The 24,017-nt window shown below is 42.1% G+C and overlaps 1 protein-coding gene across 19 annotated transcripts in view; it reads right to left on the reverse strand.

The window, feature by feature from the left end:
- Nucleotides 1-951: 951 nt before the first annotated feature.
- Nucleotides 952-24,017, reverse strand: part of APBB2 (amyloid beta precursor protein binding family B member 2) — a 194,510-nt gene continuing 171,444 nt past the window's right edge. For 16 of the 19 annotated variants that reach the window (XM_054824067.1, XM_054824068.1, XM_054824065.1 and 13 more), the window contains 6 exons: nucleotides 9,520-9,634; nucleotides 7,441-7,528; nucleotides 6,280-6,363; nucleotides 5,699-5,814; nucleotides 4,747-4,926; nucleotides 952-4,087 (listed from right to left, as the gene is read on the reverse strand). In XM_054824067.1, coding sequence (XP_054680042.1) covers nucleotides 3,920-4,087; nucleotides 4,747-4,926; nucleotides 5,699-5,814; nucleotides 6,280-6,363; nucleotides 7,441-7,528; nucleotides 9,520-9,634 — 751 coding nt within the window. In that variant the 3' untranslated portion in view covers nucleotides 952-3,919. Of the gene's footprint in view, nucleotides 4,088-4,746; nucleotides 4,927-5,698; nucleotides 5,815-6,279; nucleotides 6,364-7,440; nucleotides 7,529-9,519; nucleotides 9,635-20,792; nucleotides 21,505-24,017 lie in introns of those variants that run through there. The other 3 variants (XM_054824072.1, XM_054824081.1, XM_054824083.1) reach the window with 2 other exon arrangements.

The raw sequence follows: 24,017 nt of genomic DNA on the forward strand, positions 1-24,017 counted from the left end.
TAGCAGCCTGTATGCTCAGTTTAATGCTCGATGACTTTTTACAGCAAAGATGTATCTTATGTAACTGATTTTCTGTAATCCAGTTATGTATTTGTGATTTCCAACTAGAAGCTGCTGATTCAGTTTTCCAGATACAAAACTGTCCATTGTACTGCTATTGCCTCTAAACCACCAATACGTTTTTCCCTCCCCTCAACCACAATTTGGAACAAAAGAAATAATTTCCCAGTTTCATGGACCAGTAACAGTTGAGACAATCATTTTACGCAGCTAAATTTATTCTCGGAACAGATTACATTTAAATGTGGAGAAGTGGTCAACAGCAGGGAAAATTGTCCTTTTCGGTGTCAATCAGTTGCTTTATGTAAGACTGAACTCTGCTAATAAAGAGGGAGTGTGTTTCCTTCTTTCTTATTGCTCTTAAAATAAACCAAACCTGCTTTCGCTGACTGTACAGCACAAGTTGTAGCAAGGTATTATTAACCTGCCCAAGAGAGGAGTAATGGGGTTAATGGCAATGCTGAAAGGCTGAGCCCATAGTAGCTGTTGAAATACGGAAGTTCTCTTTTCCATGGGTGATGTACTAACAATTTTAGCTCCCTAGTTAAATGATTTATGAAGTGCTTGATAAAATTAAAAGAAAAGGGATGCAGAACTCTTAGAGTGACACAGAACTGGCGTGAGCTATTAGATACTCCCTAGTTTGTGTTCCTCTGCCACAAAAGGTCGTGTTGTTTCAATAGGTACAGGTGACTCTGCACACCAGGTATTTGACTAACAGCTCATTGTACTGTGAATGCATTCTGTGTCCTTCCAGGCAGCTTTTGTTATTCCTGTTTAACCATGCTGTTGTGGCCCCTGTAGCCGTCCTTCTCCCCCACCCCCTTGCTCCCCTTCAAATGAAATGGTAAGTGGCTTAAATAAAACCTGCAGCCAGCCCTGGCGATTTCAAAAGAAAGGCTTTTATCTCTTGAGTCGTCGACTGTGAATATAAATCGCCTTGCTTCCGCAAGGGAGCATATTAATGACATGTGATACTCACCTCTAACTTACTACTTGCATTGAAAAAAATTAAGAAATTAGCTTTGCTTTACATGATTTTTCTACAGACTTCAATAAAAATGCAACTACAAATAATTACAAAGCCTGCCTTTTTTAGGCAACCTATTGTATACAGAGTGGAGAATGTTACAAGAGCACATCCAGTAAAGACAATACACCAACATAATAATGCAGGATATTTCAGTAAAAATAGAATAAATAAAATAAAAATATTTTAAGCTGTATTTAACAGGTTAATTTAAAATATGGCGTCAGACATACAAGGCATAGTGAACATGGCTGCCTACCTACAGAATCGCTATTATAAAAAAATGCATAGATAACTGAAGGGTCACTATAACATCAACTAAACCAGTAGCAGTTGCTCAAACACACGTATCTCATACATACTTTTTTGGCCATGGTAAAAAGAGTGTCTTATTAAGAGTGTCTTACCATTGTTTAATAAAAGATAATGGGCTTTGCATTATTAGTCTGACTCTGCAAACACCTGGGTGTATAGATAATCTTTTGGAGTGTAAGGAGCTCTACTGAAGCAGAAAGGCCACACATATAGCCAGACCATTAAGCACACTACTTAAATATTTGTAAAATCAACAACATTTTGTTAACAGACACAAAACTCTTAAAACATGTATTGGCAAGTGACCTACAGCTTTTCAAATACCTTTCTACCTTCTCCTGGGCCCTTCCTATAATTGCTAGTGAAAGGTAACAAGCTGTTCACAGCCTTGACAACACCTACATAGGAGAACCTTGACACTGCTGTTTGCCAAGTGCTGGTTTAGTTTAAAGAGAGCCTGGATCTTTCTTGGGGAGAAGCAGCACTGCGCAGATGCAACTGCAAAATTTAATTATATGGTTTAAAATTCACGCTTTGCGATCTGTCTTTGTGGGCAGTTTAAACCACTGGTACTGCTACAAGGAGGGGCTGGTTTGTGGCCCCTCGCCTCCCGGGCTCCTGCCTACTTGGCGTAAGCAGCTTCTCCTCCAGTTGTACGAGTGATGGAGCTGGTACAAAGGAGGGAGCAGGACTCTGAGCCTGTGAGGGGAACAAGTGCTTCAGTGCCTGGGGGGCAGAATGGCGGCCATAAACAGATCTGAGATGGGTGGAGAATCAGCTCTTCAGAGAGTAGTCTAGAGAGCTAAATTTAATTACAATAGTTGCATAGCTTGCCTTTGCCCGACACTCGCTCATACATCACGGTGAGTTTAGTTTAATGATTTTTCTGCATTTTTCAATGCAGAAATTCCTTGAATCATCATTCTTTTCCCCTTGTGTTCCTAAGTTGCTTTGTCCAGGTGTTGCTGTTAATTTCTTTAAAGAAGGAACTAAAAAGAAAATAGTTTGTTTATAACAGTCTCTTGCATAGTAAAATGAAAAAAGAGTTCCTGTAATAACAAACTTGCTGATGTTCTTTTAAAATTACAGTACGACCAGATTTGCAGACTTGGGAGGCAGTTACAGTTTGGAACATATCTATAAATGGAGGCAAAACATTTTAAACACTAGTTAAAAATATCTTCAATGTTCCATTTCCAAAATTTGTACCAATCTGCAGGTCTAGACAGAAGACGGGAGAGACTCAAGATGCGTAACTGCATCTGAAAATTAGCCTGAGGTACGTTTTTAAGGGGCGACGCCGGGCTGACTTTGCCAGGGTCTGCAGTAGCGTGTAAATCAAAGCAATTCCATGAAGCCTTTGGAGCAAGAGCATTGAAATCAAGTTGTACCACCTGAAGCACTATCCTGTTAGACAACAACTCTCTTCTTATTTCATCACAAGAGCATGAAAAGGAAAAGAAATTTCATGGAATCTTGTAAATAACCAGAAACATGATTGTTCTTTTTGTGGCACGTTAAGTATTCAGCAACAAACTCTGAAGGGAAGGGGGAATTGTGCAACCAGACGCTGAATTCAACATTTCATCAAACACTTGTATGGAAAAGGTATGGAATATTTTAGTCTCTATAAGAGTTGTAAGACAATAAAATTACTGACTAGTTCTTTCTTACTCCTGATTGGTTTGAGCCCCGCATGAAACAAATAGTATTTTTGATGAATTAATGACAGATTTAGGAGAATAAATTTAACAGCCAACCATTGCATTTGTATGTTTAAAGCTGAAAAGCTTCAGTGTGTCACCCTGCGACTCAATTACTGAAAAGACTTCTGGATTTTTCAGCATTGGTTTGGTATTAAACACGATTCTTCTCTAAGACCATCACGTATAACCAGGAGATGAAATAATGACACCAAGATTCAAAAGCATGTCAGGGAGGTGTTAAAGTGGTTGCTAGACCAATGCTGACAAACAATTTGAAACTAACAGGTTCTGTAAAAAACAAAACTTCGTATTTAATCTACAGTAATTCAATGGTAGCTAATACTTGGTACCTATGCCAGTGTTGAAAACAGAGCAAAGTGCTGTAGGATTTAAGATTGGTTTGTGACAAATCCAGCTCAAGACGGTGAAACTATCAACTTGGGCACCATTCACTCCAAGGACTTTAGCATGAGTTCACTGGGAGGGACGTGGCCATATTCTTTTTTTTTTTTTTTTTTTGTGTGTGAGTTTAGGCAATGTTCATGTATTTACAATCAAAGAGACCTTCCATTGCTCATGATGTAACTCACTGACAGCAAAAAAAATATTCATGCTTCTTTTCATATCACATGATGGTAGCAAGAACGAGAGAACATGCTTGTCTAACATTGTTTCAATATGGGTAAATTCTCTGAAGACAAAGCATCAGCAATTTGAAATGGAAGGCCAGATATCGTCAGTTCATTTTCCTTAGTGTAGCTACTGTTATCTTCAGTTAAATGTTAGGAGAATCTTCTCTCTTACGCAGCTACGGCATCTCAGTGACCGGGCGTTTCTGTTTCAAAGTGTCAATGAGGGACAGCACTCCTCTTTTTACATTAGTTGTAACTCTCCTAGTCACCGAGTCTGCAGGAGGTGGGGGCGGTCGAACTTTCTGTGAAGGAGGTCTGGCCACTAAGCACTTCTGATACCGTAACTGCAACAAAGCAAAAGCATTCTGCAATCCTTACTATGTTCAATACTTACACAGAACACTTCCAATGCACTTTTGATACATTCTCATGAAATATAGTCAAACCTCCATTTTGGTCCTGACAAAGAGCCCAACTGAAGTTAACGGGACACTGGTTTGTCAATCTGCAGGCAGGAACTGTTATGAGCATGCGACGGATACTGACTCATATGAACAGCCCTTTGAAAACTGGAAAATAAGTTTTCTGGGTTCGGCTATTCTTGAACAAGGATTATTTTCCCCACATTGTCACTGGGTTGTATAACACAACTCCAAGCAAAATGTTTTTCCAGCATTAGGTAACTTGTGTAGTGAAAGAAAAGATCTCTAACTTACACAGATGTTGTAGAGGTTAGGGGGAAGATGATTAAAGGGGCATTGTTCACTAAACTGATGTTTCAAACTTAAAAATGTTTGGGTTTTAATTGATGGAATACATCATATTCCTATTGCCAAATCATAATCAAATCAAATCAATCATAATCCTATTAATCCAATTCCTATTTTTATCTGTTCTTTTTCTGTCTTGAAATTAATATAATTGCAAATTTGGAAAGACAATTATTTGTGGAGGCAGTGAAAAACCTAAGTGCTGTTAGGTGCCTTTGCAGAAGGTCACTTACCATACAAGCAGCCTGAACAGCTTCTGATACATTGCCTGCGTTTGGTTCGCACCAAAAAACGTGGCACTCGAAATGCTGGTTTCCTGTGTCCATAATGAAGGCGAACGTGTGAACGTCCTTGCCTACTCCCATGAAGGACAGGAACCGCACACGACACTCCACCATGATTTCCTCTTCATTCTGGTTATGAATCAAATGATTGATTGTTACTACTGGATGCTCTGTGGAACTTTACTTTCAAGTTTAAGTTGATTAAAGGAGGAGAGACTGATGCAGTATTGTGGAATTCCTTTTGAATTGAGCATGCACCCAGCGTGCTCAGGCCTGGGCTGGATCTCCCCTTCCAGGCCATCACCAGCAGACTGAGACTTTGAGCCTTAGCACTGAGCATATTGTGCACTGCAAATACAGCTTGTTTCGTGAAGAAATGCACGGCTATTGTGACTCCGAAGGATACTGCCCTATGGTAGAGATGTTGGTTTAAGGCCTCATCAACAGACATATAGAAAAGACATTCTTTGAAAGTTTCATTGTATTAATCTCAACGGAAAATGCTCTACCAAAGGATGGTGATGTGAAACACAGATTTTACTATTATTCTTGGCTTCCATACCAAGAATAAGGTAAATACAGTTTAGAATTTAGGATTGCTACTTAGGGCTTAACCTACAACATTTTAGGCTCAAAATTCCTAGAAAGGATAACACTGAATTTGTTTTACGTATCTAATGAATACTTATTTATATTTTTGAGAACATGCTTGGAACGGTAAATAAAGCTGAAGCTGATACAAGCAGTAAGAGCCTCTGCAGATTCACAGCCCTGGAAAGAAATAAAATGCAAGATAAGCAAATGAATTCTAGTACAAATGAACTCTTTCTACTAGTATTTATGTGTTCCTGGTTTTCAACACTCATATTAAACGTGTTCTAAACAAGACAGTCTGCCTTACTCTTTCATTGATGACTGTCACAGTAGCATCAGCAACATTCATGGTAACTGGCATCCAGTCGTCTTTGCTGGAGGACGCCATTAGGCTTTCAATAGCGCTATTCAGAGTATCCATTCCTAAAAGAGAAGAAAATGTGATAATGAAAAACAAATACATAAGTAAATAATAATGAAATATTTATTTTCACATAGTAGTACAGAAAACAGATTGTTTTGGACTCCTCATTAAAATTAATTTGATGATGGAAGGAAAGGTTGTGCAGTTCCAAATGCAGAAACAAAACAGGTGCCTCAGGCTTAGAAAAAACAGGATCGCATCTTGTTTAGCTGCTGCACCATGTCACTTCTCTAGGGCCCTTCTCATTAGGAGGAGAGCTCATAGAGAAAGCAGTAGGAAGAAACTCTGCCTTCCTGGCAGCTCCCAAAATACTGTGGTTGCAAAACACATGTTCAAATGAGGCCTTGAATACTAGATGCCTTCATGCCTTCCCCTTTGAAAATCAGGCATTTACACTTGGCTAGCAGAGTCCAGCTCTTAGAGGTCATGCAAAGTGCTCTCGAAGCCAGGTAAGTGTTACATACCCACAGGTTTAGCTACAGGTAGCATGCCCAAGTACTGGACGTGGAACTTCTGTACCAGTTCTGTCTTTGGTGTTGGGAAATCTACTGCATGGGAACAAAAATCAATTCCTGTTTATCAGCATTCACAGCAGGGAAAACCACTATTATTTCATCAATCACATAAACTAGTTTACCCAGGAATTGTGCTCTGAAGATATCGTATTGATTAAAACAAATTTTCACTCCCTCTGACAAGAACAATGCTCAATAATTTCTAAAGAAATTAGGAATAACTTTGCATCACCTAATTCTTGATCTAAGCTAAGGTCACATTACATTGCTGTCATATTAAAACCCAGGAAATATAGACGAATGTGTCTCTGAGACATACAGACCTAAGTTTCACTGCATAACTATGTAAAATCTGGAATCTGTTTTTAATACCATCCCTGTTAATATGTTAAACACAGTCTACAAGTAATCAATACTACTGTCTGAGCAGACAATTACACAAGGTGATGTATGGATCGGGAGTAAGATATTGAGTATAAACTGGTGGGTCTAGAAGCATGTAATTTCCTGTAAAGCTAACACAAAGTATGTTTGTCCTCCTGAATTACTTTCAAAATAGTAACTTTTAAGCTATTACTAATAAAGATACACAAAGGCAACTTTCTTTTACCATGCATTAGTGTGTGCAAAAGACTCTTAAGCTGGGTGACAATCCATTTGCACCTCTTGCCTTGGAAGTTGCTAAAATTGATGCTGAAACCTAGGAGGAGTCCTCCTACAGCCCCCCTGTATCCAAGTGATTAACTGGAGTATATTCTGGTTTTAAGGAAGAATCGGCCAATTTGTGCGGTCTCAGGTCATGAGGTATTTTGATTGGAACAAGACAATACGTGCAAGTAGCCACTAATAAGTAAGACTGCATTTGCAAAATGTGTATTTCAAAATAAAAAGAGGAAATTGCACAAGGTGACATAACCAAGCAACTGTCAACACAACCAATAAAAAAGTTTAATGTACTATGGCAGCAACTTACAGTCAGATACAGAAAAGACAGGATTACAGCCCTGACCTCTCCACCCAACTTGCTCCATTTTGGTCAAAGGCAGCATCAGAAACAAAACGTATCTAAAATAGGACCATCCCGAGGATACCAGCTGTAACACACAGTACCTTGCAGAGGAACATCAAGGGTGACATTTGTCCTCTCTTGCAATGAGCTGCAAGCCATCGCTTTAGCATTCTTCCGTTCGGCCATAATCTGAAGAAGACAGTGATAATACAGGGGGTTTTTTTGTTTTGTTTTGTTTTTTAAACACAGTATGATAGCAACTACAAGTATAAATTTACTCCTATTACAGCCCTAGTTTCTGAAATCTGAAATAAGTCAGAAGCTACATGACTAAACAAGTTATTCTTTTTAAGTAACAACTTTAATTTTCCTCCAGTTTATTCACTATTCCTTAACTACATAAAGAACTTGAGCAGTGTCCAAGTCTAGATGAAAGATAGATGGAGGAGGAAAAAAACTTTAGCCATTTTTATCAATAGCAAAATTGCAGAGAGGAGTAATATAGCAAGAAATATAAATATTTAACACACAGAGAAGCGTGTTCATTATTCATGTTCTTCTCTGATCTATCTTCTGCTCTGTATAATTTTTTCCTCCATTTTTATGTTTCTTCTGGAATTAAAAATCTCATGCAAAATACAACCTCTTCTTCCCCCCAAATGTATAATATTAGCAAAAGAGGAAAAAACCCCACCACTTCAAAATAACCACTTTGGATGATTATTCCCTGCAAATACATGACCGAGAAAGGAACCAGGGAAGCTAATAGAGGTTTTCCAAAGCTCATATATGAAGCATTGCCATCTGCTTCTTTACACTATGACTGCTAATTGTAATTAAGCTATAAAGATAACTAGCGTTCCAGCAGGTGACACTTGGTCTGAAGATGCTTCCAGCAAATTTCTTTTTTTTTTTAGGTTTTCTATTTTGAAAGTATTTTCTATTACAGGAACACATGTAATGTGCAAATGAAAAACGATACACGCTAGCTTAGGAAAAAGCCCTGATGCAGTAAAGAGGTCCAGTGTGGCAGTCAGCACATGCCAAGTGCTTCCCTGACTCAGGATTACATCCACTGCTGAATTACGAAGGAACATGCTCTACTTAACACCACTATCCTGTTTTATTCTGTGTTACTATTAGCTATGGGTTTAAATGCTTAGTTGCTCTCTTATCCAGAATTAATGCCAGGAGTTTCATGTCATGGTTGTGTATGTGAGAGCTCTGCTGCCTTTCTGATAGCCCCGTGTATAGCTACCGTGGCATTTACTTGATGTTGACCTTACTGGATAAAAGCAGCTGTGGTAGGGCCCAAGTAGCATATTTTTCCCTTCTAGGCTTGCCAGAAACATCTGTGAGAACTGAGAGCTGGAGGAGAAAGCTGAGGGCCATAGCAGGGCTAGGCTTCTCCAGAACTTCAGTCACTGCTGCAGTTCTTGGTGTTGAACCCCACCGGGCACAGCCGGCAGCTGCCTCCCAACCTGAGCAGCTCCCCGAGCCCTGCCACCTGCATCTCCTCTGGCTCCCAAGCCAGAGCAGACCTGCCAGCCATTGCACAGTTGCCAGGCTACCTTCGGCCACTGCCTCAGGCAAAACTCTGCTGCCCAGAAGGTTACGGTAATGCACACTCACATTGAATGGTGGCAAATGCGTAAGCTATTACAACTGAAAAGAACAGTCCTCATCGTTACTACAGACTACCACAAGCAGGACTGAAGATTCTTTGTAATTTGCAACTAGAGTAGCTCAACTCCCTCCTTCTCCCTGATTTTTTTTAAGTGGGCAGCATAATGTTAGTGACTATTTTCCTGTCTATTCTGCGTGACGAATACCATTCAAACAAGGTCTGATTTATTTATGAAGTTTAACATACATTTACCGTTAATTGAAACTGCATGTTCTTTCTCCATTTCGAACCCGCAGCTTTTTTATTATTCACAAAAACCTTCAGTCTCTGTACACACTTGTCAAATCAAAAGCACATATCATCTCCCTCAAATCTAAATGCTCACCCTCCCATTACTCCCATCCATTTGTGCCCTTTCCTTTGCAAATTCTCTGTGCTGTTCCTCACTGCCAGCAATATAAATTAAACTAATGCTGCATACGATCACTGATTGTACATATTAGGCTGACAGACTGCTCCACAGACAAATGCAGCTGACTTTAAATCCACTTGCCTTTGAGCAGATTTCGTGTAAACTTGTGGCGATGGCTTTTGCGGGTGTGTCACATCGAAACACATGACATTTCAGAATTCTTGTGTCTTTGTCTCTTGCCACATAAGCAAAGTCTCTGTGGAAACAAAATGAAGTGACACATTAGAAACAAGCAAGATGAATTAAGGCATTAGAAACAGTAGCATCTCCAAAACAGCAAGTCTTACTTCAGTTGAACAAGCATATGTCTCGGCTGTCAGAAAATAAAAACACATGCCTTAGATAAAGCAGATCTACAAATGTAATAAATTGCATACCCATGAAACACACATGTAAGGTTTGGCACTTCTTCTATATAATTAAAGAGCTCATTAGTGTTTCCTAACACTGGCAGCTTATTGAACTTACAACCTGTAATTCCAACTGCAATTGTAAATACACGGGAGAATTTACTCAAATATTTTATTGCAGACAAAGCAGGGCGAGAATTACAGATTGAGACAGAAAACACATGCAGCTCTTAAATGCTAAGAAAATCTGAGAAACAGCACACAATATTCTAGTTAGAGAAAAATCTCAAAGGACTGTATAAAGTGTTTAAAATATGCAGATAGTAATTAGCGATCTGGTTGCATAAGGGAGATGTGAACCTGCTGAGCTCTGCTCACACTAATTGGCCTAAATTTCTGGCCTTATTTTTTCAAAAGTTAAATAAAGCTGCCCTACAAAGGAGATTTTTGCACCATACAGGCTAGTCACCACAGCACAGTCTAGCTTTCTAGCATGGATGATGGACATGTCAGGATTATGTTTATTTGTTCTCCGGCTGTTTAAGACTTCAAGCTCTTCTGGAAAAGTTGAAGCGGGAGCGTGGTGTAAAGAAAGCATCAGGGTTTGGATACAACCCAATTTTGGGGCTACCAAGTGGTGTGGTTTAACCCCAGCTGGTAACTAAGCATCACGGGGCTGCTCGCTCACCCCTCCCACATCAAGGGGATAGGAAGGAGAATGGAAAAAAACTCGTGGGTTGAGAAAAAGACAGTTTAATAGGATAACAAAGGAATAGCACAATAATAACAATAGTAATAATAAAAACTCAAGTGATGCACAAATGCTATTGCTCAGCACATGCAGAAGGAAAAAACCCAACCCGATGCCCAGTCTGTTTCTGAGCAGTGATCCCACCTCCCGGCTAGCTTCCCCACTTATAGATATATATATAAGGAGCATGACATGATATGGTATGGAATATCCCAGCTGTCCTGGCTGTGCTCTCCCAGCTCCTTGTGCACCTGGCAGGGTGTGGGAAGCTGAAAAGTCCCTGACTTAGTGTAAGCACTACACCTACCCAGCAACAACTAAAAACATCAGCGTGGTATCAACATTATTCTCACACTAAATTCAAAACACAGCACTATACCGGCTACTAGAAAGAAAATTAACTCTATCCCAGCCGAAACCAGGAAGCCAAGTTAAGGATTGCCCCTGCTCCAAGAGCCCATCCTGTAGAGCTAATCTGCCTTCATGACCCTCTTGGGACAAAGTCATCCATTAACCCACTCATGCTGGGGGCCCGAAGCTGGTTTGGTAGGTGTGCAGAGACGGCAACTGGGCAAAACCAGGCTTCTTCCCGACTCAGTTATCTTCTTGCTGTCCCAGACTCCATGCTCCTTGGTCTTGCACCTCTGCCTTTTTCATGTCCTCTGAGCAAGCACAGTCCACTCCTACTTTGTGGCCCTCCCACTATCTCCAGATTTCTTTGGGATTTTGCATCCCTAGCAGAGCTGTGCTGAGTAGCTAACTAGAATTAGACCAGACAGGGGAAGCTGGAGCTCCCAACAGCCTCTTACACCTGAAGTCTCTTCTCAGTGCATTTCCTCTTCACACATAAATAATTACCAGCAAGATCCTAACTGGTGAAAAGGTAGGAGGGATATTCCAGGCAGACAAAAAAAAAATATGGTCCCTCTCCTCCTTCTAAACCACAGGTTTTATATACAGGAATACTTCAGTTTATACTAAAATCTGTAACTATCCCGAGCTGGGTTTAATATAGCATGGATTGCCAATTTCTCTGTTCACTGCAGATGCCCAGTGAATGGAAGAATTTTGTACTCAACTTATCCAGGGAGGAACAGAGACTGTGGCAGATGGATAGCTGGGCTTCTAGCTTGTATGAGATATGAACATTGTCCTGTAGTTAAGTACCTTACGTGTATTTAATTCAGCAGCACTAGATTTTGTCATTAATGAGCCCGTGCAATGAAAGGGGTAGTTGCCCACAGCCTGGGCTGCTCAGTGACAAGCACAGGTTGTTCCTCCGTTTAACCACTTTGCAACCCGAAGCCTAGTGAATAATACTTTAAAACCCCTGTAAAACTACCAGGAGCTAAGATTTGGAAACAAGTCCACGTGACTCAACCGTGCAGAAACACAGTGAAGCTGGAAGGACCTCTCCACCTCACTGCATCCCAACATGCGATGGCACACACTAGGGCACAGCAGAGACAGGAGGTGGCGGGGCAGCATGTGGAGCATGTTGCACCGGAACCCTTCCTGCGCGGGGAACGCAGCCCATGGGCTGCATTGGCTGTCGTGGGCTGCAGCACCACCCTGCCAGCATGTGCGACGCAGGCACCCTGGGGAGGGACACTGTTTCACCCAATTGCTCGTGACTTGCAGGAAAAATCACAAAGCATTAATCCAGGAAGGTGCTGTCTATTACAGAAGATGCCCTGAGGTTTCCCAGCTCCAGCCTGACCCTCAAGCACCTCAGCCACAATCTGCAAGAGCCTTTTGGCATGTTGTTCCCTTTTGCTGCACTGCAAGTTCATAAAGATGCTGAGTTCCAGCTGGAATCTTGCTCCTGGAAAAAAGCTGTTGCTTTTTGGCTCATCTGTACATGTGCCAAGCCTTGCTTTAGAATGGCTTCTTCCTAGCTTAATGCTTCAAAAGCAAATTGAAGACTCCTAGCTGGACTCTAGTAATAAGAGAAGGGGATATGGCTCAGCTACAGCCTATGAAAAATTAGAAGCTATGGGGAAAAAAAAAAGAAACCAAGTGCCACATAAAAAACCTTTGAGATTTTTGCCTTTTGAAGTAAGCTTTCGATGTTACTGATGCTCCTGAAAGATTTGCAGAGCAGGTATTTGGAAATGCTCAGGCTCACAAAAGTCCCACATACAATATCCTGAGCTCTGAAGAGACCTTGCATTTGGGATTTTTGTTTTCTACGTGTTTGGCTTTATTTGCATTTAAAAATGCCCTAAGTTTCAGACTTGACATTTTTTGAGTCTAAGTACCTTCCCTTGCAAATATTATAACTGCAATATGAAAACATTGTTCACTTAACAGATATGGATTTGCTACCAAATCTTCATAAAAATTTCCCTTTTACGTGCAAGAAAAACTTGCTGGCAGTGACCATCACTGCAGGGTAGCAAAGACACTTAAACAAGCAGACTGCTGCGCACACCTCGCTATTAGATCAAGATCTATTCTTTTGAAGTGCAGATATAACAGCTGAAACCTGAGTTTGCATTAATCTAAAATAACATTGAAAGCTAGCTACGTGACCATTACATGGCTATTTATTACCATTTATAAGCATTTACCTCAAATCGATACTATTCCTTTGAGCACTATACCAGCTACTAGAAAGAAAATTAACTCCATCCCAGCCAAAACCAGGACAGACTTGTAAACAAGTGATTCATGCATTCCTTACAAGAAGATCCTAGGAAGAGCACCCTGTTGCTGAGTTGCTTGCGCTGTGCAGATGCCCATCTAAATAAACAGAAACCTGCACAGCCCCAGGAACACTGTACAATGCTGGGATTAGATAAGGCCATCACCTTCAAGGAACTGCACAAACACAGAAGATAACTTGTCCCTTCTGTTAGCCACACAGCTCTCCATTTGAACCTTCTTGTATCATTAATAAAAATCAAGATAGGACAAAGCCAACAAAGCAAGTCATCTAGGCCTGCAGGATGTAACATCCAACTTTTGCTGGCAAAACCCAACTTTGTAACAGCCCAAGAAACTGTGGCGCAACCTTTGATCAGTAGCTCTGATCAGTGCAATGCCCTGGCACACCAGGACCACTCCAATAAATTACCATACTTTGCTACAGGAGACCACATCAGGCAGGGCATCTCCACTGCGCTGCCAAGCCCCTGATGCATGTTACGGGACAACCTTTGAAGCCACATTAAATCTCACCTTGCAGAGTTTATCTGAGACTCAAGCTCAAATACAAGGATTTTCAGCCTTAAGGGAATCTGCAAGATAATATTAAATGTGTTTAGTCAGTACGTTATCTCCCAGTAGAGGTAGGACTCAAAGGACTGCAGACATAAAAATGAGCCAAACAATTAAAACTGTGTTAAACTAAAGACTGAAGTCAGTCAGGATCAAAGATTTTGGTCATAAAGAAACACAACTCATAATTATGCCCCATAAGTGGAAATGGGGCATAGGTGAGAGTATTTTCAACAGCATCTTAAAGGCAGAGAGGTGGATTGGGGACAGTCTGCTGAGCCTCATTTCTCTCACAAGCGTAAATTTACTTTTCTGATCAAAGGAGACCACTGTGGAGGGCAGCGCTGACATTTAATGAGCTCATGCGCTTTTCAGCGTGTACACTTCTCTGCTCCTGGAAGGCTAATCACAGCCAAATGAACGAGCCACCATGCAGAGCCCGGCTCAGTAACGTCCCTGAATGGTAAGACCTGTGGTGAGGGCAGGGAGAAGGAATGCGATGAGAGTTATGGATGTGGTATCTGTAGTGGGACGCTCCAGGTGACAAGGGCGCTCACCTGCCACTTTAGTCCTGCCATACAAGTGCCTGCAACCCTGTTGAGCCTGCGAGAGGAGGATGACAACAGACCTGATGAGACAGACCTGCTCGGCACTTGCCAAAGGGCAGATGCTGCCCACAAAGACGTTCTTTTTAGTCAAAAGGCAATGCACTGATTTTCTGGCAGAGCTGGTAGCGACCCCTACATATGGGCCACTTAACACTCTCCTCCATGGACTGCTGCAGGGCTTTTTCTTGAAGAAACAGTGAAACCTCTACTGTTTGCAGCAAGTCTCTGGTGTGTAGCCTGGAAAGCCCTCCCATCTCATTTTTATCCTGTGAAATTCCACTTGCGTTGAGTCAACTTGAAGAAGTGCCAGAAATGCCACTTCCCGCCCGCAGGGGTGTTAGTGGGTGCCGGGAAGGCGCTGCCAGGGGCACGTGGCCCTCTCCTCAGCTCAGCAAACACTGCCTCAATGCTGCAGCAATGCACATAATGCTTCCGTCGAGTCTCACAGGTGCTTGGTCCTGCAGCTTCTGTGAATGTTTCTGCGCGTAACGGTATGCATTCATAAAGAAGGTGGTATAGCACAATTGCACAAGAAAATGAAACACCAGCTAGTACCTCAGTTCTGACTACTGAGAGCTAATAAAACCCTCGTGGTGGTGGTTCAGACTCGCACACCAGTGCTTCACTTTAAGTACCTGAACAGCTTGAACAAAGTAAATCAGCTAATTACATCCACGGATTGTAAATATGCATAAACCTTTAGATGATCAGGGCCTGCATCTGTAAATCTGCTGAGACAGAGGAGGAAATCTGAGTTCTTCAAAACCTGTGGTACTACATCATGCGCAACCCAGCCAGCACCATCTGTTTTCAAATCATCAATCAAAATTAGCAAGTGAACCATCCTTCTCCCTTCTGACAGCATGCAAACAATACTACCGATCTCATTAATTCATGAAGTCACCTAGATGCCCATGCGCTCGCACGTGCGATCCTACATGGCAGCCCAGCAGCTGGGACTTGGAGATGGTGGTACAGGCTGGCAGCAGTTGGCTCCTCCAATGCCAGCGGGAGCCTTGCAGCCTCGCTTCAGGCATTTCTAGGCATTGGGAAAACAAAACCCAGCTCCACGCTCTTGGAGAAGGGGGGTATGGCTTTGGGAATCTGCTCCCAGCAGCTTCAGTAACAAAATAAAACTTAGAAAAGTTTTGTGTTTCCCTACACAAGACCAGAAGGCAACAGCTTCTTGTTTGTCCACAGCCTTGAATACCAAATAAGCCCCAAGACTGCTCTCTGATACTTCTTTCACTTCAGATCCCTTCTGGGTCGCTTCATCTGTAAACCTTCACTCCACTGGAGCTCACTTGAAGCTGATTAACATTTAAGTGAGATTCATGTGCAGCCAGTCCCTTTGATAATGAAGAAGTGCCGAGTAACATGTTTGCAATAGAAATTTACAGAAAAGGGCAAATGCCTCCTTCTACCATTCTCCCGACTTTACACCTTGCTGGGAAAACAAGGGAAAAAAAGAAAGTCAAAAGCCTTTACAAAGCCCATGCCTGGATAAAGAACTAGCACAGGGTTAACAGATCACATCTCATCCAGCTGGAGCCTTCTCTGTCTCAATAGGGTGTGTGTGCACATGAAATTTATGGGATTTGAACCGCACCTCCTGGTAAAATTCCCTTCCATGTCAGTGGGGAGAGCAGTGAAGTGTTTAGTAGGAGAATCATCTATTTGTTGCAGAAAAAAGCTGTATATTCTTAAAACTTTACAACACAAGCACACTAGTTCTGTTGATACAGGGTTATAGAGAAGGGGTACTGCACAGCAGATTATTTTTTTTTTAAATCATTTGTGCATGTACTACAAGATCCACTAATATCCTTCTGGTTATAGGAACTGGATATAAATCAGTACTCTGGAAAAAAGCTAGAAAATCAGAATATTATTTTGCTGCACAAATGGGCTGAACAGTTAAAAATTCAGTGGAAATTTCTTAATTTTGAAAGAGTACAGGACTTCAGAGAGACATTTTAAAAAGCAGTTTAGAGAATTACAAAGACAATGTAAGGTGCTAAGTAGAACGGAATTTCATTTTTATTTGCTCTTTTACCCTCTCTAATTGGCAAATGTGTATAGTAATTGACTGAAACTTAGATAGCCATACCTATTTAACACCTGGCTAAGCATCACTTAGCTGCCTAACCCTGGATGAATATAATCACATTAAACACAATTTATGCTAACGCTGTCCTGTTTGAGTAGCAGTCATAGCCATTTGCCACTATTAGGCTAAAGTCCTAGGAGACATCCCAATTAAGCACAGCCTGAAAGAGCAGCACATCCTCCATTTCCTTCTCACTATTAACTTATTTCTTCAAAGGAATGTGGAACTGCATTAACTCTTTTTTTTCTTTGGTTAAACAACCCCAACACCCTAGCCTTGAAGTCTGAAATAAAATTTTTTACTCTTATGAATGAAAATTAAATTGCCGCTATTTAAAACAACTATATTAAAATGATACGCATGCAGAAAAAATATAAATTGCTGTACAGATTTATGTATTACAAATTGTAACAAGGATCCTTGAACCAGAAAATTATATCCTCTGGGCTTGGCTTAAAATTGATTGAAATTCATCCAGAATAGCCTACAGAAGGTGACCGTTGATTTCGACGTACTGGTGTGACCATACAGACTCCTGCAACCGCGGGGTCGCAGAGCACACATCGCCGGACTGTGGGGAAACCGTCTCCTGGGTCTATAACCTTCAGGCTTCACTTTGTTTTCCTGCACACAGCAGACCAGCGATTTATGAAAGGAGGAAGAAAAAATGGAGAGCAGCCACCAGTACGGCAGAGCGAGGTCAGAAGGCACCTGGCAGGAGGCTGCCATTCACCAGCGAGACATGAATGTCCACGGGAGCAGAGTAAATGAGCAGAGAAGGAGAAAAGGAAGGAAAGTGAGGGGAGAAACATGAGAAGAAAAGCAGATAGATGTAACGCCAACAAGACCATGCTCTGATGGGGTTTTTCCATGACACACAAATATTCTAGTATCACAAACAGCAGAGAAGATAAGGTGCAAGAAACCCTGCAGTAATAGGTATGACAGAAATCACAGATCTTCTGGATTAACACTTTAAATTTTTTATTGAGACTGCTCTCTTACATAGGAGAAAGGGCAAGATTTATAGCTGAAATGAAGTCTGGGGCTCTGTTCAGTTCACTTGTCTTTTTATTATGGTCATATCAAGGAGTTTGCGAAGCTAGGGAGAAACATCCGAAGGTAAGAAACTAAACCAGATGAAACAAGCAGCATTCACACAAACTGCAAAATCTGTTTGTAGGAGATTTACTGAGGACCTTTCAACTTGCATTTCACCTACCAGACAGACACTGAATGAAACCACTGCTTCCCTTCCACACCCTCCAAAGAAAACCCACAGCCCCTTCTCCAGGTGACTATACCAACCACTTTGGAATAAAATCCTGCAGGAGGAGGAAGAAAATTAACTACTCCCACGAGTTTGCGCTGTCCCATTTCTCCCAGATAGTCATGGTGCATTTAACCACATGTACTCTTCTCTCCTCAGTGATAGAGTTGGAAGAGATGTGGGAGGGAATAAATTTTCCCTACGTTTCTGACAGTTGCTGGCAATCCTAAAAACATACGAAACCCTTGCAATTTTTCTTCCCTCCAAGCACTCCACCCCACAGAGCTTCTGCACTTCTTTGGCTGCTCCCCAGCTACAACCCAGAATGGCAGACTTGGCCACCACTATATTACCCTGGTCATTAATTTTTGATTCAAGTAGTTAAGATGCCCTCGCAAGAGGAGACTTTTGGGAGACTTTTCTTACTTCAGTTCTCACACAACTTGAAAATGGGTTTCCTTGCAGCAAAACATCAGTTCTGCATTTATTAAATTCTCCTCAAATGGTCTGGCATTGACACAGCGTAGCTTGTTTTTCTAATTCATGCATAAAGTTTGTAGGGCAAATTATCCCCTGCTGAAAGGCTGTTTGCTTCATTCCTTGATAACGTCACTTGCTAACTCTCAAGGAGGAGCTATGGCTACTTTGTGTGATACTCAGAGGCTTTAATCTGGCAGACCTAAAACACACAGCCTGCTGGGTTTTCTTTGATGTCTTATCATTGCCACAGTTCTGCATGCTTCCAAAATTCGTTAAAACCCTCACAGAGCTGATACGTCCGATACCCAGCTCAGCCCTTCTGAGCCCAGCGCTTCCAAGCCTGAAAGCATTTGCACGATTTTCACTCCAATTTCCTTCCTGCGGACTGATCCTCAGGAAGCCGCAGAAGCCGTTCTCCCAGATGGGCTTCCCACGTCTCAACACTGCCCACCACCTACTCTTGCAGGGGAGGGGACAGGACTCCTGTCAGCCTTGCCACCGCTGCCTCACTAGCCAGAAAGATGGCTCTGAGATGGTACAAACCATTTCCCTTTCTACTACCAAGGGCTACATTCCATCCCATCCCTGCAAAGGGCCACAGATGTACATAGGTGGACTCATGTCAAAGCGCGATTCAGTATAAGCTCTCCAGATCCATGAGCTGTGTTAACATAGTGACAACAGTACAGATTGTACAGCTAAGATTTACGTTCCATGCTGGTCCTCGTTCCCAGCCTCACCTCATGATCTGAAGTACTACAGTCAGGACAAGGAGAACAGCCTGTCACATGTGCTGTGGTCACCACCAAGACTGCCCTGGAGACTCTGTGCTCTTGTAGCACCAGCAGCACGAGGGGGGCTCAGCTAACAGCGTGCCACATCCAGCTGGTGCTTGGGGGTCAGACGGGGCTTACTGCTGCTCACCAGCTACTAAACAGACACGACCAGTTGAAAATTCAAGCAGCAGCTCAGACCTCAGCTTCTTTTATAAGTGGACTTACAGGAAGACAGAACTTCTGGGGCAGATCCTATGAAAATCACTGACCACTGACTTTATTGCCACAAATTTCTCATGGAAAGTGCATGGGCAGGAGGCTGCCTTCCTACCCTGTGCAGCAGTTTTCAAGGAAAAGGCACACGAATGAGGTAGGTTGTCAAGGCCATCGTAGTTGGTGCTTCTCCTTTGTAGCATCGCAAAGTGGTGGTTTAGCTGCTCAGGATGGCCAGTCTAGCATTTTTGATGAATGCTGAATTTCCTTGAAGTAAATGAATGTGTTATTATGCCTGTGAACCTCTGAACAGCCTCTTTGCAGCAGATCCTGTAAATTTGACTTTGACAAATTAGTATTTAGATATTTTTGACAATGCTTCTATCTTCCAGATCTAATTGGAAGACATGGGCCTTTGTTTATAAGGAATATTTAAAGATTTAATAAAGAAATACATCAAGTTGAGATGCTCAAAGCAATACTACAGATTTAACTGCAGAAGATAGAAGACTACCCTAGAACAGTTAATCTCTCCAGTGTGATTTGTTTTATAAGCAATGCTTACTAGTTCTCCTTTGTTCTTTATTATTCTGACAGAGAACACAGCAACCGTGCACAGACACTGCCCCCAAATCTGCTTGCAGCACACTTTTGCCAGTGTTAGTCTGGGAGGATCATCGCTTCCCACATGCATGAAATCTACATTAGATTGCAAAGTCATAATCAAGAAAGTTCAAACATTTCCCTAGGCCAATGCCGCCTAAAGAATTGATTAAAAACCAGTCATGCCTGGAAACTGTTCTCATTATATTCCACAAAGCAAACACGAGGAACGGTCCGCATCTCCAAACCACGTTCCTTCCGCTCAGTCCCAGTATCAAGTCCTTGCAATTTAGAAGAGCAAACAAACCCCAAATCTCATTTGAGGGATGCAATTCTATCAGTAAGAGCCTTTGGAGTGGCTGCAGCCCTTGTGCTGCAAAGCACCTGACTACAATGCCTTACTGTCCGTGCTCCCATGAAACGGGAAGCATTGTAGAGAATCCCAAATGATCCCTTTGTACACTGAAACAAATCAAACATACTGGGGACAACTTTTCTTCGAACTTGAAAGACAAGCGACCAACCCAGCTGGATCTGAAACAAATACCCAAAATACGAAATAAACATTGTTTCCAACTCTTGCTAAACTCAGCTCTTAAATTCCCTGCTCTATGCATCGTGGGGTTTATTTTTTTAAAATAAAAGGTGGGATTTTAATACCGCTTTTCTGCATTTCAGATTACAGAGAACAACATCATTAAATTTTAAACCCAAATATCAAATCACTGCATCACATGATTTTAAAACTGTTCTAGTACTTGAGGGTTTGAGACCTGGAAAAAAAATTGCCGAACAGGCAACATCAACATGACAAACACTCTTAACAGCAAGGTGAAAAGGTGACAGAGATATGAGTCTACTCACTGAAGTTTAGCTTCTGTTCACTAATACAAGCAAACCGATACAAGCATTATTTGGTGCATGCCAGAAGGATAAACACAGAGAATAATAGAAAAATGAAAATCATTTACCTCTCTCTGAATCCAGGGAAGCATGAAGAAACAGAAAGAGCAAGTTAGAAAGCACTCACGCAGACAGAGCTCCAGCATATGATGAGACAGGGTAGCTGAAAGAAGTGCTGTACATTTAATATTTGGTGTTTGCTTGTAGCACAGGGTATCTAAGCATACTGCCACTATTTCCTTTTGACACTTATTTTGGTTGAATCCTGTTGCTCTGAAGTTTGTATTTTTGGAAACATGCGATGAAGCCAACAGGCATCAGCTGAATTCAGACATATCAACACTGGGAGGTAATCAAGCTTAAAATACCACACACAAGTCCGGGAAGTAGTATGCAGAAAGCATAAATAGACATACAAAGTGCATGAACCTTCCTTCTTCCAAAATAACGCTATTTAAAGCAGACACTCACAAAACAAACAAGAATAATTCTTCCAGCAGTGAAAACCTTACATTGTTTAAACTGAAAGAGTAGAAAGATCGTCATGAGGTTTTTTTAATGCCTTTTCCAAAAGCTCACACCCCAAGGTCACTCAGGCTCCTCTGAAACTTGCACCCCAAGGAAGCGTCAGCCTGGGCAACAACCTCACACGAGCACTGAGCTGAAGCCAGGACGTGCAAAATCACTTCACACCTTCATTAGCGAAGCCCTTCAGCAGCCATTAACTCTTGGTGCGACTTAACCAAAACCCCTTTCCCAAAGGCAAAGGCAGGCAGGAGAGGCACAAGCTTCCCAGGCTGGGGCTGCCCTTCTCCCCCGCCTGAGCCCCAGGGAGGGCTCGCTGTGGGTCCCTGGCACCCATCGCAGCTGCCTACTTTCTGGGTCACGCCAGCCACCACGATACACCAGCAGTGTGAGTTCGCAGGTACGCGCGCACTTCTGGAGCTGTCATGTGAAGAAAGCACGCGGCTTCCCATGACGTTACCACAAAGGGTTAGCTGCGCTGGGGAACAAGGTTGCTGCCTGCTTCTGCCCACCCCTCCTTAAAAACACTTGATGCAACGTATAGTGTCTCTACACGGGTAATAACCGCTGTCCAGAAGAGAGCTGCTTAGTCCTGCTCTCCCACCCCTGCCTCCACCTGACAACTCCCCTCTTTTACGAAGGGCTCATCTCCAGTCAGCATCTGAGCAAGGTTCATGCACTGTGCACAAAAACATGGGATCCTACATCATCCTAATGTGTAACTGAGAAAAAAGTAGTGGAGTGGAAGAATGATCCCATCTCAAGTAATAAGGGCAGGATTAAAGACAGAGCACATTGAAGGGAAGGGATCCAGTTCCCATTAGACATCTTACTTTAGCAAGCTTGCAAAGCTTACAGGGATTGAACTGTTGCTTAGAAATGGCTTAGTGAGTAGATCTGGAACAAACACATGCTTTCTAAGCCAGGTTTTAACTAAAAGTGCATATGGTTAGCTAATGATTCCGTCCAACATGGGAGTACAAGTCACACATTGATATGTATGTACATAGCTAGAGGTTTAATTTCTTTCTTATGCTGAGATGAAACCTCTCTTGCAACTTTTACCTGTTGCCCCTTGTAATTTCCATGTGGCTCCTTGTGAAGAAAAATTATTCACTGGAACAACCTCTCCAGGGACACAGTAGAGTCTCCATCACAGGAGGTTTTCAAGATGTTACTGGACGCCATCATCTAGGCACCCTTTCCCATGAAAGGCTGGATCAGATGGTCTTTTGATGTTCCTTCCAACCTGGGCTGTTTTATGATGCTATGAAAGCAGCCAAGCTGCAAACACCCTTATTTCCAAATGTAACGGACATTTCCAGAAATTTTACAATGGAAGTGTGAGACTTAGGCTCATCGTAAAGAAGAAACTGAGAGGGGCCTGCTCCAATTCCTTCCATGCAGCGAACTGGGAGCTTCACCTTTTCAATATCCAGTGGTGACCTGTGTGGATCTCCCCAACCAAAACCCCACTCATTCCTTCACTTCAGCTACATGGGCTTTCCACTTGGCTTTGCAGAATCAGCAAGGACTTTGCCATGCCTTTTGCTAACATTTTATAAATTAAGAGGTTAAAATTAGACCTCAGTATTGCAAATATTGGAAGTTTTTCAAGCCTAAACAGCCCTTGATTCTATATTTCAGTGCCAATTTGAAAATCAGAATTGAAAAAGTAGTATCACTTTTACTTTCCCAGAAAATATAGTCAATGTTTCTAAGTAGTATGTGAAGCAAAATATATATAATTTTCTTCATGCATTAATCACTGGCTTTATATGAAGCAGACAAACAGAGATTATCTCTCAGAAAAAGCTTTATATTGGAAAAATCTTCCAGCAATTTAGACACAATGTACTAGGGGGAAAAAAAAAAGGAAAAGAAATGTCTTGGATGTAGCAGATTTTGAACCCCGTACGATTAGAGGCAAAACACGACCTGCTGGTGCAAACTCTTAAAGGGAGATCTGTTCATTCCCCTATTGTTATGCAGGATACAATTGTACAGAACAATTACCATTGCAGCTGCCAGCACAGACAAAGGAAAAAAAGCAGAGGAGGAAATTCAGGAAGGTGAGAGAAAAACACAAGCAGTTGGGCTGCTGGACTTCCCTGGGCAGCGAGGAATGAGCAGGGCTCCAGCTGAGGGACTCCCACACCATGGGATGCACGTGAATCAAGGGGGGCTGCACCCTGCTTCTAACCAGTTAATTACAGCTTTCCATTTAATCCAATATCTCCTCATAGAATGTCTTGTAATTTGTTAATTAATTTCACACAAAAGACTATTTGCCTGTATTCCCTTCACATTCTGGTAGCTCAAGTATGGTTGAATGATTTACCTTCAACCTTAAAATAAGCAAATAAATAAATGAATAAATAAATCACCCCAAGGCTACAAAGCAGACATAGAAAGTTTTCAGTTCAAACGGCAGATTTTGTTGATGGCTCCAAGTGCCAGAAATGCTACAAGAGCAGCTGCGCAAGTGCTTCGGTATGCTGCTCTATATATCCTTTTCCAAGCTGACTGAGCTAAAAGGGGTCAAGGCAGAGCCTGCCAGTGACATGGGAAGATGATACCTGGAAACTGTGTCAGGGCTGCTACGCAGGATTTGAGATTCATGTCTGAAGGGAAAAGGGCAAGACCTCCGAGGAAAACAGCCCGTGACCCTCCAAGCCTGCAGAGGCATGAGAAAGGAGCCGCCTTCCAAAGTGAGCCCCAACAGGACGCTGCCTCCCTGGGAAGGGGGATGAGTGTCGTCTTCTCCC

Source organism: Grus americana, chromosome 4 (genome assembly GCF_028858705.1).
Source record: "Grus americana isolate bGruAme1 chromosome 4, bGruAme1.mat, whole genome shotgun sequence".
Taxonomy (NCBI): domain Eukaryota; kingdom Metazoa; phylum Chordata; class Aves; order Gruiformes; family Gruidae; genus Grus; species Grus americana.